Source organism: Colletotrichum fioriniae, assembly GCF_027942845.1.
Source record: "Colletotrichum fioriniae strain IMI 355084 chromosome Unknown scaffold_7, whole genome shotgun sequence".
Lineage (NCBI taxonomy): Eukaryota > Fungi > Ascomycota > Sordariomycetes > Glomerellales > Glomerellaceae > Colletotrichum > Colletotrichum fioriniae.
The window spans coordinates 2,590,472-2,607,322 of NW_027076843.1; the positions used below are offsets into that span (position 1 = coordinate 2,590,472).

General features: G+C 52.4%; 4 protein-coding genes across 4 annotated transcripts; 2 read left to right on the forward strand and 2 right to left on the reverse strand.

Annotated features, from left to right (window-relative positions):
• Positions 1 to 1,588: 1,588 nt before the first annotated feature.
• Positions 1,589 to 6,716, reverse strand: N0V96_006825 (uncharacterized protein; the record flags this gene model as incomplete). Its single annotated transcript, XM_053196391.2, has 2 exons — positions 1,589 to 6,473; positions 6,535 to 6,716. 2 exons carry the CDS (start codon positions 6,714 to 6,716, stop codon positions 1,589 to 1,591), a joined length of 5,067 nt encoding a protein of 1,688 aa, XP_053046254.2.
• A 915-nt stretch (positions 6,717 to 7,631) lies between these two features.
• Positions 7,632 to 9,002, forward strand: prp3 (U4/U5/U6 small nuclear ribonucleoprotein prp3; the record flags this gene model as incomplete). The annotated part of the gene is made up of 1 exon (XM_053196392.2): positions 7,632 to 9,002. The coding sequence occupies one exon, from the start codon at positions 7,632 to 7,634 to the stop codon at positions 9,000 to 9,002; it is 1,371 nt and encodes a 456-aa protein (XP_053046255.2).
• Positions 9,003 to 10,060: 1,058 nt separating this feature from the next.
• HHT1 (histone H3.1) lies at positions 10,061 to 10,594 on the reverse strand (the record flags this gene model as incomplete). The annotated part of the gene is made up of 3 exons (XM_053196393.1): positions 10,061 to 10,258; positions 10,321 to 10,514; positions 10,576 to 10,594. 3 exons carry the CDS (start codon positions 10,592 to 10,594, stop codon positions 10,061 to 10,063), a joined length of 411 nt encoding a protein of 136 aa, XP_053046256.1.
• Positions 10,595 to 12,603: 2,009 nt separating this feature from the next.
• On the forward strand, positions 12,604 to 13,036 carry HHF1_1 (Histone H4; the record flags this gene model as incomplete). The annotated part of the gene is made up of 3 exons (XM_053196394.1): positions 12,604 to 12,613; positions 12,675 to 12,812; positions 12,873 to 13,036. The coding sequence occupies 3 exons, from the start codon at positions 12,604 to 12,606 to the stop codon at positions 13,034 to 13,036; spliced, it is 312 nt and encodes a 103-aa protein (XP_053046257.1).
• Between the last annotated feature and the right edge of the window lie 3,815 nt (positions 13,037 to 16,851).

Genomic DNA, 16,851 nt, shown 5'->3' on the forward strand with positions numbered 1-16,851 from the left:
ATGCACATCATGACATTCGATGCCTCTTCAAATCGGAAGCTGACAAGTTGATAAACCCCCACCCCCTCCTTTCTCACCACAGGTATCAACTTATTAGACGGGGCTTTCTTGTCACCCTTCACGCGCCACAAGTCTTCAAGGCCGTGTTTTTTTTAAATAAAAAAAATAAATTAAAAACATGTCATTGACGCAATTGGTAGTATTCTATATTCTATTATCACCCAACACCCTGGAGGTCGCATTCTGCCGGTTACGAGTAAGGTAGGCAGCATGCTCATCCGTCCCCGTCCCCGTCCCCGTCCCCGTTCCGCCCGCCGGCTGGCAAGCACCTCACACACCTACCTATCTACTAACCCAGTTCACTTTGTGGTAAACTTGGCTTACCAAGAAGTGAGCATCGATCGATGATTACGTCTCCAACCCAATCAACTCCATGACGTTCAGTCTTGGGTCAGCCCAACCAACGGCTGCTTCCTTTCCCTGAGATACCCGTACGATATACCTTGGCCGACCTGGCTACTCAAAGACCCCCCTCCCCTCTTTTTTCTCTGTCTCTCTTTCAAAGGATCTCCGGGTTACAGCCATAGTCGTGGGATTGGCCGCATCATGCACCCTTCAATAACCGCCCCCAAACGCGGTAGCGTCGCATTTTTTCGTCTCTCTCGGCGCCTATCCTCGTCTCTCTCCTCAGTGGCCCTGCGAGCCCGCGTGTATTATCTCCATGCATGCAGCTTGTTACCCAAACATCCGTACTCCGCACCCACACCCCAAAGTCGCATAATGGTCAGTTGAGGGAATGGGATGGGATGCAGGCAGGTGAGACGCATCGCGTTCGCCTGGCCGCCGTTCATGCCACCTACCCGCACCGCGCCCCCTTCTCACATGGAGACCGTTTCCCCACCCCCATCTCTGTCAAGTTCCGTCATGTCTCGGCTCTACTGCCTGGTAGGGCTGGCTCGATACATGCGCCAACACAACGGGCGCGACTTGTGCATGCGTCGTCGGTCTGACAAAGGAGGCAGGGTAATCAGTTGCGGCCTTGGCCATCAGCAAAAGTGCCAGGCCGTATTCAAACTTCACACCTAAATCCTGTAAGAGAACATGGAAACGCTTCGTGGACATGACGGAAGTGTCACACCGTGCAATCCGCAATTGCAGTGCAAGGCACGTAGGCGAACTTACCCTGCCTTACTTCGCATACGTACATACATACCCTTATCACTTTTTTCGAATCTACCTTACTGAGATTACACCCTCAGGCGCAAAGGGGTGAGAGGAGGCACTACCTATGATCATCGATTTACTTTCTGCGTCATCTACCCCTTCTTGTGGCTGTATCTGTGCAATTGTATACGTCTTTCAAACAAACTTTTAAGAACATATATCTTGGTAATTCATAATTACTTTTCAGGTGAATCTCACCTCTATCAATCCCGCATACAAAGTACAGTTATTGGTCAATAAACAATTTGCCATAGCGACTCCCAATCCCAGAACCCAAAGCAAGACAGATACGAGTAGCCAGACTGGGGGCCGAGCTCATTCGATATTGGACGACATGTGATGCGTAGGCAAAGCTGTCAAGACGTCAAAAAGCACCTGTGCCAATCTTGCCCAAGCGGCCCATGACAATACGACCACTGGGTGTTTTGAGATCGTCCCAGTCGCCATCAAGAACGGCGTCTTTCAGGAAAGCCAGGGTTGTCTCGAAACTCATCTTGGTGAAGGGACTAACATTGCCACGCAGACCATTGCGGTTGAAGGGCGTGTAGTCACCATTGCGCGTCATATAGTCGGCAATGAGATTCAAGTGTCTGTTGTCGACACTGATACCGTGACCGCCGAAGACGCCGGCCAATTCAGATACGATGTTGTTTCGGCATGCCTCCACTCCGTACACGTCTAGAACGGCGCCAATGTCGTTGGTTGTGATCTGGTTCGGGTTGATGAAGTCGCCGTACTTCTGCATTGCCTCGAGGTTGCAACCCGATGTGTAGATGGCCGACACGGTCACATCCTTGCCAGCGGCGTTTGTGATCTTGTGATCGGGTGTGAAGGTGCAAGAGCCAACGCCAGGAATCTGCTGGACGACTGACTTCTTGACCGCCGCCTGCACGATATTGAGCATCAATACCTTGGGGGTATCTGCCGTGAACTCGAGAGTGAACTCGCACCACTCTCCTGCGCTGTCGTAGTTGAACTTGGTGACGGGAGAATAGAGTTGCTTCACTCGCTCGGCTCTCCAACCACCAGCCTCACTGTCCATGTCTTTGTCCCCGTCATTTTCGTCCTCAGAGCCGTTCTTATCGGCTGCCGGCAGTGGGCTACCCTCAAACCCTTCATCTTCTTCCTCGGAATTTTCTCGTTCCATCTGTCGCTGAATCGCGTCATCCTCGTCATCATTCGGACCATATGATACAGCCTCGTCCCTGTTTGCCCTATTCTTGGCACTCGTGGCGTCACCGTCGCCATCCTCGTCGTCGTCATCATCGTCGTTGTTGGTAGGTCTTGCCTCACCGTTGCCACTCACCATCTCTACTACGCCAGACTTGACGCCAACTTCAGGCGTCGCCGAGGTGGAATCGCTGTTGCGCTTCTTGATTTCCTTGCCCATCATCTTTAAGAGGTGATCCAGGAATCGCTTCTCGATGGTATCCATGACATCAGAGGGATCGATGGCGTAGGCTTTGGTGTACTCCGCAGCAGGGAAGAAGTTGAGCCTCACGTCGTACAGCTTGGCCAATGAACCATTGATGTCCTTTCCAATGCGCTCCTTGACGGTCGCTGTGTCAAGCACATCGGCAAGAGGCAGAACGCTAATAGACTTTGCAAACACCTCTCCCTCAGCTGCGGACAACTCAGGATGGAGAAGTAACGTCATAGCTGGTGTTGAGATAGATCGACTTGCCGTCATGAGGATTTCACGGAGACGTGGAATACCGAGCGTCACGTTCTTTGCCGAGTGACCTGCCAAATGGAACGTGTTGAGGGTCATCTGTGTCGAAGGCTCTCCCACACTTTGGCCAGCAACAATGCCGACACCCTCACCAGCCTCAACGAGTGATCGCATGTACTTGGCGGCGAAAACAAGCTCTGCCGACTTTTTGCTGACGGCGGGTGCATCCACCAGGCCAGATGGACCGCTTGACTTGTCGCGGATGAGACCATCCTTATTGTCTTTGATGTACTTTGTCATTTTCTCGTAGAAGGACTCGGATGTCGCAAATGCTACTCTCGCAGGGTTGACCAGGGAAATAATGGGGTCCTTGGCCCCGGGGCTGTCAAGCTTTGCGTGCTTGATAGCACTCTTCATATGCTTGAGAATCTCGTCCTTGGTGCCGGCAAATTGTTCCCTGAAGCCATTGCTGAAGTTAAGCTGGGCCGACTCGGAACCAACATTGCGGAGGATGAAGCTGAAGTCGGTCAGGTACTTCTGCTTAGTCGGATCAAGGCCGTCCTCGCCATAGAGGAACTGCACGAGGGTGCCGTCGGCATCTCGCACCGTCGAGTCATACGTCACTGTAAGTCCCTCCATACCCTTGATAATGCATCTTTGCAGGTAACCAGAGCGAGACGTCTTGACAGCTGTATCGATAAGACCCTCGCGACCAGCCATATGATGGAAGTAGTATTCTTGGGGTCGGATACCAGTCAAGAATCGCTGAACAATGTAGCCTCCTGCACGGACATTCGTCTCGAATGGCTTGAAACAGGGTAGAGACTTTCCGCTAACCATCAAAGGGACTCTTCTGCCCTCAAGAACTTGCTGTCCCAGATTGCATGAAATGAGGTTAGCGTTGACCTGACTACCCTTAGCACCAGAGGTCGTCATTGACTGCATCTGGTTCTTGGGGAACTGCTTCACCAGACCGACGGGAAGACAAGCTGCTGTGACCGCGCTTGAAACAACGCCACCGCTCTGATTCATGAGCAGATCGAGACCTTCTTGCTTAGTGTCATCGCGCATGACCTCCTCCAGGCGAGTAAGCAGTTCCCGATCGGTGCTCGTAGGTGCCTTGTCCTCCAGTGAAACGTATTTGGCTGCAACTTGGAGTCCGACGTCCTTCGCTGCCTTCAATGCCTCCTTTCGAGCCTGCTCACCCTCCGATGTGAGCCGCAAATCGTCCATGCCGCACGTAAAGGCCCTCATGTTCAAGTAGCGAGTGAGGAGGCGGCCCATGGCACTGAGCAACTTGCCCGCAACAGCAGGCCCATAGACCTCATGAATGGAATGGACCAGACCGCCTGAACTAGGACCCAGGTGGGCTTTGTCAAGAATACCAGTCAAGAACTGTCCGTCCTGGAACAAGACTGAGCCCTCTTCCATATGACCTTTGCCCCATTGCTCGCCCTTGACTTGGCACTTTCCAGACATCCAGAGCCCTTCTCCGTTTGGTGGCTTGATGTTCTTCAGGATCGTGCTGATAACCTGCTTTCCTGTCCATCTAGGTCTTGGCTTGATGACTGCCGGAGGAAGGAGCTCAATTCTCTCGCCAAGGATATGACCACTCTCTGGGCGGAGGGCGGAGTAGATGAGCTGCTGATATGAGTCTCGGTCGAAGAAGGTATCCTTGTTGCAAAGAGCGACGGAGACTGAAAGATGGTCCTGAATCAGACCACGGAGAGGCTTGCCTGCCGTGCCAGACAGATATTGATGGTCTGTGTCGGCGATCTGAAGAGCCTCAGCTCTGGCAACCTCGTTCTGGGGGAAGTGCATGTTCATCTCGTCGCCGTCGAAATCAGCATTGTACGTATTGCAATTGGCGTAGTGCATTCGGATTGTTTTTTCTCCCGGCAACACGCGAACTCGGTGACCCATGATTGACGGCTTGTGGAGTGTCGGCTGACGGTTCATCAAAACAACATCGCCGTTCGTCAAATGTCGGTAAACCTTTTTGCCTTTCATGCCACTCAACTGGGCGTTGGTCGGCGTGAGGAGTTGGTTGGCAAGAGACTGGCGGTCATCTGCAGACTTGGATCGAAGGTTGACAATTTGTCCGTTCTCGTACTCGATAGCAGCCGCGCCTGGCCACTTGTCGACACCATTTATAACGGCTTGCTGCAGATCCTTGAAGTTGTGGCTCGTGACGGGCTCGGGGTAGGTAAGTTTGCGTGCGAAAACGGGAGGCACACCAATCTCGTTGGTCTCGATATTGGGGTCGGGGGAAATGACACTGCGAGCAGCGAAGTTGACTCGCTTTCCCATCATGTTCTTTCGGAAAAGGCCCTCCTTTTTCTCCAGCTTCTGCTTGATGCCATCTTCGTTCCTTTTCGCAGCTGCGCCTTGGACGGGGTTTTTGCTCTTGTCGATCAGAGAGTTGACAGACTCTTGTAATTCCGTCCAGACTTGGTGCAAATCGTTGATGTCTCTTGCTCTCCCGTACTGGTCTGTGCCACCCACGCTTTGGTGTATTCTTGCAATGCTACCGCAGTTTCGCATGATCATCTTGTAGAGGGAATTCTGCTGGGCCTCGGAAATCTGAGAATCGCCAGTTCGAGCTTCTGGTCGGAACTTGTTAGGGGGAACAAGAATAGTTCGGACAAAGAACATGTCGGCAGACACTTTAGCTGCCTTCTTGGTCACTGGCTTCGAGTTGTAGACGAGGTACATAATGTCTTGTTCCTTGTCGAACAACTCCCGCAGACGTGCGCGAACTTCCATTGCACTAAGGTATCGCTGCTGACCGGGGATTTGACGGACAGCATCAACTCTGGACTCTGCCTCCTCCTTCTCGAGGTCGTCATCATGAGCATCCCGCATGTCAACATCGTTTTCCTCGCTCGATGAGTTTGCATCAACGTCGGCAACACCTTCGTCGGTGTCGGTGTTGCCGCGCTTTGACTTGCGCTGGTGAGCTGGTGTTGCCATAGAATCCTTGAGGTGTAGGTTTTTCTGAGCCATTTGAGCCATATCCCTCTCGCTAAGGGCCTTTTCGAATATCTTGACGAAGCGGTCCTTTCGGTAGGTAGGCGAGATACCGCCACAGTTGTCGCATCGTTTGGGCTTGGTGATTTGTGTCAAGAAGTCCTTGATGAGCTCTCTCCGCATTTCAATAGCACCTTCGTGCTTGCCCTTCCTGACCTCGCCCAGATTGAGCTTGTGTGATTTGAGAGATTGGCGGACGTATGCCTCTCGGGCCCCGATAATGTTATCGACCGTGGAGGTGCCCTCTTCTTCAGCCTCGCTCTCGTAATCGGTAGGCACACCCGGGAGTGCGAGGCCCTTGAGTTCTTCTCCAATGGCGTCAACCAAGTGTGCCTCGTGCAAAAGGCCATATTGCAGCAGTCGAAGTTTGCAGGAGTATCGATTGATTTCGCGATGGCGCAAGCGGAAGCCTTTGCAGTAGACGCATTGCGACCTTAGAAGACGGAGAACTTGATCGAGAAATACAGGATGGTATACCGGTACGGGGAGTTCGATGTGGCCGGCGTGGCCCGGGCATGAAGACTGGTTCAAGTTACAAGTTGCACAGCTGTGAAGAGACATGTAAGTCAACTGAGCAAAGGAAAAGGGACATTTTGGGCATTTCATACAGAGCATCGCCCCATGAGCCTAGAGCAGGATCATAGAGACCACCAGGGACGGGGTTCAGAAGATTGTCGAATGTGCTGTCGTTCTCAATGCGCTTGACTGAGATTGCTCTGATTTCTTCCTCGGTGAGGAATGTGAACTCGACCGTCTCGACAGACGATGAAATGGGTTGAGAGATGTTCATATTGCCGTTGAGGCGTCAGGTAGCAGCCTGGCACCAATCTGAGTTGGAACGGCAGAAGGTATGGTGTCCGAAGCAAATTTTCCATACAGCTTCCGCTTCAACGAGGCACTGGCTCGATCGCAAATTCAATACGACCGGGGCGGATGGTCCAGAGCAGCAACCGTCGGTGGGAGACCGAGGGGAACTTTTTTTTTTGGCGGTGGTGGTCGGCAGAACAGAGACCCGCCTTATCTGGTGGGTCCTGCACTTATTTTTTTGTCTGCCACTGCTATCGGCGCAAGGCACCAAGGCATTTCAAGATGACCTGAAGGAACGGGACCTTCCAGGTTGCCATCAAGCCAAGGAACCTTGCACAGTGTCCACCACCTCACCTACCTGCCTGCGTGCTGCTTACTAGCCTATGTTCCTGTGTTTCCCTCACAACGGACAATACGATAACATCGAGGCCACAGTCTCAACTGGAGATTTACGTAGTCACTCTCTTGACCAGAGGCCATAGTAGGGGCGTTTCCCTCCAGCTCTCAAGAAACATTCCGTATTCCTCAACCACAACCCCCATCAACCGTGCAACGGGGCCACCACCGAATCCTCTTTACGGACCCCAACCGCCCATCCTCTTTGCCTTGGGGTCTCTGCGAATGATTTACCCTTCCGACTACAACACACCATCAGCGAACTCCGCGAAGACGATCGGCTCGGCGAAAGAGCGCCTGCGCTTGCCCAACATCCTCCTGACGAAGCACGTGTACCTCCGGAAAGACGTGCATCCCACAATCTGGTCCCTACCATCAGCCGTGTAGAAAGTCGCAGCATATCAGCCTCGTCGCAATGGATCGACAATCAGACTCGGTAGGCCTTGGGCCTCGTCATGACCCTAACTCCCGGATTTCGAAGCCTGAATCGGCCGCCGATAAGATGGCTGCGCTCAAAGCAAGAGTTGCCGCGGCAGTCGGCGTCTCCAAGGCCAAAGGAGGCCTCAACGTCGGATTACATCCAGTCCTCGAGAGTCTCGGACAGACAAAGGTGCCAGCTAGACCCAACGATGGAAAGCCATCCGGCAGTCGACCGCACTCTGACTCGAAGTTCTCGACTGGATTCAAAGCTTCAGATGCTGCTGGGCGAGGCCGCGATGCGCCGCTATCTAACCCGTATTTCAACGACCAGCAGGCAGCACAGCCCGCAAGTGGAAGACAACGTCAGGCGCGGTCGCTAAACTTCCATGCCAAGGGCAAGTTCATCCAGCAAGCCGCGGCGCTGCGGCGACAAGCTGCCCTCGAAGAGATGAAGAAGAGAATCGCGGCGCAAACAAGGAAAGCCGGTATCGAAGATGAATTGGAGATGGAGAAGAACCTTGTTGTCGACCCTCCTCCGGACATAGAGTGGTTTGACGGTGGACTGGTCGATGGGTCCTCCTACGACTGTATCGACGACGAATCCAAATTGAAAATCAAAGAGGACACCATTATCACGGAATATGTACAGCACCCCGTCGCGTTGGAACCGCCGCAGGAGAAGAATACGCCAGCCCTGAAGCCGATGTACCTGACACCGAAAGAAATGGCCAAGACCAGGAGGCAGAGAAGGATGGCCGAACTCAAGGAGCAGCAAGCAAAGATCAGACTTGGGCTAGTGCCAGCTCCACCCCCCAAAGTCAAGAAGAGCAACATGATGCGTGTTTACGCAGACTCTGCAGTGAAGGATCCAACGGCCGTGGAAAATCTCGTCAACAGGCAGATCGCCGAACGCCAGCAGAATCATTTGGAGGCCAATGAAGATCGCAAGCTCACAAAAGAAGAGAAGCACGTCAAACTTGCTACGAACCAAGAAAAGGATGCCGCAAAGGGCATCCATATACTGGTTCTCAAAATTGACAGTCTCGCCAACGGCCGAAATAGATTCAAGATTCAAAAGAACGCCGAACAGCATGCTCTCACGGGGATCTGCATCATGCATCCAAGGATGAATCTTGTCATTGTTGAGGGTGGTGAGCACAGTATACGCAAATACAAGAAGCTCATGCTTGAGCGGATTAACTGGACTGAAAACGCACATTCGCAAGAGGGGAAGACCCAACAACAGGTTCGCGAATGGCTGGTAGCGGAAAACGAGAGCGGCGATTTGAAGGACATGTCCCACAATGAGTGTAAGCTGGTGTTTGAAGGCGAAGAGAAGGCGAGGGCATACCGCAAGTGGGGAAGCAAGGTCTGCGAATCTGATGCCGAGGCCAGGGACGCGTTGGCCCGAGCCAAGATGGACAACTTTTGGGCCGTCGCGAAAAACATGTAATCAGAGAACCTCGCCAGTAGTCAACGAAAAATTGTCTGGGACTAATAGAAACACCAAGGAGACTTGACCTCTTTTCTGTTAGACCTGTAGCTGTCGCCTAAATGTGACTCTCCGATGTAGGATGTGCCGTCTGAGTCAGCTTGGCCGAGCCCCGAAGAGCGGACGGATACAGTCTGGCCATGGTCTGCCGGCAAAGTAACGGCCTTTTCATGCCAGCAGCTCTGGACCTGCGAGGAGCAGCCAGCTTCGTTGGGAAAGCGCAATCGGATTTGGGAAACAATGAGGTCCTGCCGGTATGACGGCCATCTGAGCGGTTTGCTTTCCTCGTAACGTTGTACACCGCGTTTCATGCCTTCCCGTCTCTGTGACATCTCCGATAAGCAGCTTCGACAGAGGTGGCAGAGGCGGGACAGCAATCAAAAGATCTATTTATCTGACCTTATGCTCAGTCTATCGGACAACAATGATAATGGGTGCTTGGATATGATAAAGACAACAAGAAGAAAAAAAACATGTACAATGACTCGATCAGAACAGGATGCGTTTATGTAAACATCACCAGCGTACGTGCCATTGTTAATTACTATTCCCCACCTACAAGAACGAGTTCTTGTCTTTGGGACACACTAGCATCATAATCATGTAGTCTTCGTTGACTGCCGCAGGGCGAACGCACCTGCCGTCCTGCCGGCCAGGTTGTAAGTCCGCGTCGCGCCTTCAGGTTTTGTTGTCGCCAGTCCTGAGGGCACGTCATCCTGGTCGTACCTGTGCGGGCGTACACGTACACGAGCGCGTGTTGAAGGCTGAAGCAACATAACTGCTGGAGTGACGGGTTCACGATGGGGATATAGACAAGGTAGAGTAGTTCATAATTTGTTTGCCATTGCATGCAGTCATCCTTTACTGCTTATTTAATGTACAACCCTTGCGTTATTCTGAAGAACGCATCGTTAAACGCCAGATTACCCCCAAAACCAAGACGGTCCCTTCGTCAAGCATTCCCAAACGCGCGAGTCATGAGCCACCCATGTGAAAAGAGAAAATCAAAAGACAGTCGCTTAGTTGCGCTCGCCGCGGAGGCGGCGGGCGAGCTGGATGTCCTTAGACTGGATGGTGACACGCTTGGCGTGGATGGCGCACAGGTTGGTGTCCTCGAAGAGGGAGACGAGGTAAGACTCGACGGACTCCTGAAGGGCGCCAATGGCCGAAGACTGGAAGCGAAGATCGGACTTGAAGTCCTGGGCAATCTCACGAACCTGGGAGAGTAGAGTGTTAGACCAAGCTATTGGGGAAGCGCGGTGTGTGGTTCGCGACTTACCAGACGCTGGAAGGGGAGCTTGCGGATCAGAAGCTCGGTGGACTTCTGGTAGCGACGAATCTCACGAAGAGCGACGGTACCGGGCTTGTAGCGGTGAGGCTTCTTGACACCTCCGGTGGAGGGGGCGCTCTTGCGGGCGGCCTTGGAGGCGAGCTGCTTGCGGGGAGCCTTGCCACCAGTGGACTTACGGGCGGCTGTGAAAGTCAAGTCAGTAAAGATGTTGACAGGAGATATCGCAGAGGAAGAAAGACTTACTCTGCTTGGTGCGGGCCATTGCTGCTCTGTGTGATGATGGGGTTGATGGATTTGTTTGTTGGTGATGATGTACCCGTTGGTTGATGTGGATGTGTTGTGAGTGGATGTAGAAGAAAAGGATGAGGAGTGGGTGACGGGTGGAGGGGAATAAATAGGTAGGGAGACGGAACGCGTGCAGAGGGGAGTGATTGTGTGCCAAAAGGAAGGTGGTCTGTGCGCACCTTCCTGGTTTTGATCGGGTGGAGGGGAAGTGCCAGGTGTGAGCGTGGCAGGCGTGGGTTCTTTTTTGGAAAAATGCCGTTTAAGCAGGCGCGATTGCTTTGCAAGGCAGGCGCTGTTGGGCGGGTTTTTTGCGCTTTGTTGTCAAAACGGATAGTTGGCTCATTTTTGATTGGCTGGAAATCTTGCATCAAGTCTGACGCCACCCCATCTTTTTCTCTCAAACACCCGGTAGGGGAGAGTACGTACTCAGCGTCTAGTGCCTCCCATGGACCCACTGTGGTCATAGGCAAGGCACTGGAGGCAGGTCCTGCATATGCGGCATACCTTACCTTGATTCAGCCCAGCGTTCCCCGTCTGCGGAAATTTCCATCTAAATGCGGGATGGGAAAAGGCTACGTGATGCACCTAGGTACTTCAATGCGCGACCGCTCTACGCGTTAGGACTTGGAAATAAAGCGTGTGAGGGAGTGGGCATTGATACCGGCTGGTACTCAGAGTGCTGTCATTTATTCACGTATTCTACCAGTGAATATCAATGGCTGTTTGTCATAGAAGACGAGAACAATCAACAAAGGTTTTCTGGGATTGGTCCATGTATCTTCTACCCACCCGGCGTGCACCCGATGCAGATTGACATGGAAGGCCACGAGCCTGTCTAAGTAATCTCTGCCCAGAATATGCCCATCTCCCGGGCTTTTTGCATCCGCTCAACAGAGAGTATTAGACGTGACGCGATCTCTGCGGCGCCGCGGCATCGTGAATCCCTACGCGACTGGTGTGAAGGTTCAGTGAGAGACGGTTTCTCGGTCTCCTTATCACTCTGGTATACGAATACCTAGCAAGGCTGGAGCCTGGGGATGGGTAAATGGGGTAGTGGGTGCAGCGAACTCGGCTTGGATTTGAAGACAGCACTGAATTGAACTTGCGCGTGTTGAACTATCTAGATGACTCAAGCGCGCGACGAGGGAGAGAGCGCCTATCGTCACGTCACCGGTCGGTCGGTCAAGAGACTCAAGTCGGACCACCCTTTCGAGGCTTCTGGTGTCGGCTGATACGAAAGACAATTTCCGGTGCAGACGGTACCTTAGGTTACGCAATTTGAGAGGTTACTGTCCCAGACCAACTCCTATGGTCAGTAGGTAGTGCTAGCATCGAGCTTGAGAACAGTGGTTGCCTGCCACGCCGGTGACTGCCAGTGACATGATGGGTCCCTTGCGCTCAGGTGGAACAGCCGGAGGGGTAAATATTGGCGTTTACACTTTGCAGATGGAACCGAAACCGGAAACACGGTTCTGATGGCACGCGGCGCGCCTAAGATCTGGCACGATGAACTTCGAGGCAAGGTGGCATGAAGGGTGGGAGGAGAAGGAGAAGGAGAAGGAGAAGGAAGGGAGCAGGGACAGACGAGGGACGCTTTTCTGATTGGCTGCATTTAATTATACATCCATCTGCTGCTCCAATTGGGAATAAGCTGAGAGAGCCTAAGATTGATGAGATGCTGAGAAAGCCAGTGTGGCCTGTGCGGTTGTGCCTTCCTGGCGTTGTTTTTTATTTTTCACCTCGCGTCGCGACAGGGCGTGATCCAGCGTGATGGACGTACCCGCTTTTCTCTGGCTGATCCCGAATCAGACTTGGCCCACGGACATTTGATATAAATGCCCGCCCCCCTCTGCGCGACTACAATCGTGTTCCCTTTTACTATTCAGCCCCACGTCATCTCTGTCAAAACAATCTTGCACGCTATTCTCTCGGAAGAGCCTCATCATACCCCAACCTTAAATCACTTCGACTTCACCACAATCCACAATGACTGGACGTAAGTGTCGCTCCTGCGTCCTACTTCTATCTTCCCCGGTGTACTAACTTGATGCAATCAGGCGGCAAGGGCGGAAAGGGCCTCGGCAAGGGCGGTGCCAAGCGTCACCGCAAGATTTTGCGTGACAACATTCAGGGTATTACCAAGCCTGCTATCCGTCGTCTCGCTCGTCGTGGTGGTGTCAAGCGTATTTCTGCCAGTGAGTCCTGACCCCAGCTCCCCCCTCTGCTTATCGGTGACTAATTCGTTATTTCTCTAGTGATCTACGAGGAGACCCGTGGTGTCCTTAAGTCCTTCCTCGAGGGTGTCATTCGTGATGCCGTCACCTACACTGAGCACGCCAAGCGCAAGACTGTCACTTCTCTTGATGTTGTCTACGCGTTGAAGCGCCAAGGCCGCACCCTGTACGGTTTCGGTGGTTAAGCGTCGTATTTCTGCATGTCTGTTACGAATCTTTCTTGGGCCATAACGCGATCCAACCCACGACGCGGTGGCCCGTGCGGACTTTGGGAGTGGAGTGTTTTGTCACGAATGATCATGGGTTTGGCTGGTTTTGGGTGTTCTACTGTACCATACGGGAATTGGGGTTCTATACGGATGGCTTGGTTGGCTTGAGACATAATCCCTCGCCGAGGCACGTTTTGATCAGTTTCTTCTCGGTCCCCTCTTGTTATGTCGCTGGTGAATGAGCGCCGCGTTGTGGCTTATGGCTGTGAATGTGTACCCTCGACTGCTGCATGCTGGCTACTCTTGTCCGTCTGCTATCGCACTGCGTCCCTCGTGGGTGGCGACTGGCTGCGTTGTTTCTTTTGTATGTTAGTCTGGGATGCGTCCGTCCAGGGTACTAACCTTCAATGTCCTTGTGTGGGTGGGCTATGGCACGGTGGTTTGCATATGCCAGATTCAAGGCATTCGGTAATGAATAAGTTAATAAGACAATCCACCTAGAGCATCGTGTAACTTGCTGTGCCGCTGCCAGTGTTTCCCATTGTGTGTATGCGATGATGTCTCTTCCTAGTAATCATAGTCCCTTGTTTTGGGGTGTTCCGTTTCTCGATGGGTGCGCACTCTGCCAATACCCGATAAGATCGAGTTCATCTACTTAATTTGTCAACAGCATCATCAGATATAGTCTCATGCTTCTGATGCCTAATTCATCCTCGAGGGGTCTTCACCTTCGTGGTCTGTTGGCCATCTTGATCATTCCAGGGCCTGTCGCCGCCGAGTTCCTGGTGAAGCCAAATGCGGCATTGGAAGGCCAGCAACGCTTTTATCATCCGAACCTTCACTTTTCGCCGTCTCTCAGTTGAAGAGTGAGTCCATCTGGAAGGGTCTTTCACGTTACGTTTCTGCTAGGGCTTGGATGATTCGTGGTGTACACACATATTGATGGACGCTTGAATTCGAAAGTTGGCTGCAGACAGCAGGTGTTTGTCGACAAATAAAACATGTCATATCAACCATCAGAAAAAATCGAGTGTTGATCAACACCACACCAAACAGACTGATTGTGACATGAAAAGATTACCCGAGACGTACTCTACTCTGTACGGGTTGAATATTATCAATTGTCGCGCGAATCAATATCCCGCGAACCAAACAGTCGCATGCAGACACAGCACACGCTGGTCAAACGAGAATCAGGTAGGAACTCAACGTAGGCGTCCCGCAAAGAACGTAACCACAGCTCAGATGAACGGGGAATAGAGAATGCGAGTTTCAGGTGTTTACGATTCGGTATCTCTACCTACAAAGTTGAACAAGAGGTGTCACAGCAACTGGACCTAGCGGCAAGATCCGTCACCTAAAGGAGCCACAGGGCCCCGACAGAGTTGGAGGGAACAACAAGAGACGCCCACCTGCCTGGGCGGTCTCTTAGCACAAGAGGACAGCATGGCCTCAGCCTTGCGCTCATTCTAGAGCAAGTAGCACGCGCCGCGGCATTACGCACAGTTCACGACTAGCCTACCTCGATGCCAACCTAGCATAGGACTCTGGAAATGAAACGCACGGCGATGTTTAGATACTCGGCATATCTAGCAGCCCTGCGATAGCATGCAGCCAGAAGTGCGCGATAGAGTGTGCGTGATTCACAGGATGTGGACAAGCACGTCGCCGTCGTTAAACCCCTGACGTGCTCCATGGCACAGCCTAATGATCTGATCACAACAGCTTGAAGCCCAGAGACTACATATCAACCTATCCTAGGAGAAACAGATATGGCGCAGAGCCAAGTGTGACCCGTCGATATCGCCCACGGGCCGAATGAATGCATCGGAAAGCGCCAGCTAGCTACCTGATGTCAAATACACAAGCAGAAGCATTAGACGCTGGGATATTAAGACCCGGGAAATTGACAGGCGCAAATGAGATCTCACAGCACGGCATACCATACGCAACGGGTAGCCCAGGGAGGTATTGTCACACTGGAAGGTCAGCAGTGACTCGGCCTACTGCGCCGAAAAAAAATGCGGCGAACACGGCATTACTGGGACATTTTACATGAGTTTTCCCACCCACATCCTCAACTTGACGCGGAGATCGAGCGCAAGACCAATCATTGGTATATGGTGAGATATCATGGCACCCTGCTCCATCATGCAGCTTGTACGGGAGGCATGAATGATGGCTGGCCACGTTGAATACCACCTTGTCAAGACTTTGACCGACTTTACCTCGATTGCACGTCAGACGGGCGTTCCCTGATCAACAAGCATTGTGTAGGAAAGAGGCATCGCAGGGCCAGGTTTGATACCAGGTAATTGTCGATAATACTTCATCAGTGTCGTCCGATGTCCTGACTGGACTCAGATAGCTTGTAGCTTACCACATCGCACCTTCGAATTACGCACGCGGTCTGAATAGATCACCGGCTTGAAGGCGTCTTTCTCCACTAGCTGCGATGTTCCTCATTTCTGTCACATATACTCGCCACGGACGGGTTCAAAGCCTCCCAGATGCTATATTCCCGAATGAGAATTAACCACTCAAAGGGCCTCATAGCTCATCACTATATTGTTGGATGTAGAGCCAGATAATATGGTGAGTCTTGGATCTCTGATCCCGGTCGACCCGGACATAGTGGACGTCGTTAAGCAAGACCGTTCTAGAGTTGCGGAGAGCCGTCTGTGTCCACATCATGTCGATTGGCACTTGGATAGAACATGCACGATACCTGGCAGAGTGGGTGCTACAACCACGCACTGCTCAACACAAACGCGAACGACGTCCTCTCTTCGTCACCTCAACCCTTGGCACTGCACATGTATTACGGGACCCCTCAAGGTATATCAGTTAGAGAGTACACCAAGGGAACCGGCTAGGGCTGGGCAGTAGCAGCAGTGATGGCAGCGAAGGTAGACGATGATAGAAAATTGGGGTTTGTTGAGCAGCGGACTACTTTGTTTCCCACTTTGACGGACGAATTTCCCACGGCAAGCAGAGCACAGTCATAAGCAAGATTTAAACCTTTTTAATTCGGGTACGGGAAATAGAGGAACAGAGTCGGCGGCATCGTGGTATCTCGTCACTCGTCCTCGGTAGTTCACAGCTGGGCCACGTCCATGATCGACCCTTACTCCCGTATATGGCCCAGCTATCATCTTCTGACCCCCTTTTCGCCGAAGCGAGGGTTCAGAATGACTACCCGTGACTGCCTAAGCTTGAAGCAGGCAAGATGGATGAGTCACGAGCATGCGCGACAGCAATCCAGGAGAGAGGTAGTCACGCGTATGCGTGGCAAGAGCCGAGGAGTCCGAGTTTGACGACCCAAGCTACCAATCAGTCACTCTTACAGAGGCATCTGGTTTGCCTGGAAGTAAAAACCAAGATGGACGCCACTCGGGAGTGCAGCTCATCATAAGACCGAGGCTCAGACTTAGCCAATGTTTAGGCACCCTGGCGATACAGAGGAGGAAGCCAACAGCTACGACGATGACAGTTATGAAGCTAGGCGAGTGGGCCAGTCTTGCCAGTATAAGACCTCATCTGGTTGGCTAGGTACCAGACCAGTAGGCATATGCCGGTCTGTTGAGGACACTTGTGTGGCTGAAGGTAGTGCAAAAGGGCGCCGGAAGCTAAGCCACAAGCTTAACATGTTTCTGGTCAGTGCGAGAGGGGGAGGCAGCCCAGGATGTGGAATTAATGATGCGGGGGTCGGGAGAGAGACGGTATCCGAGGCACCGGAATGGGTTCGATGGCGACAAAGGTAAGTTGGGTTTTGAGGATAAGCGATGTTG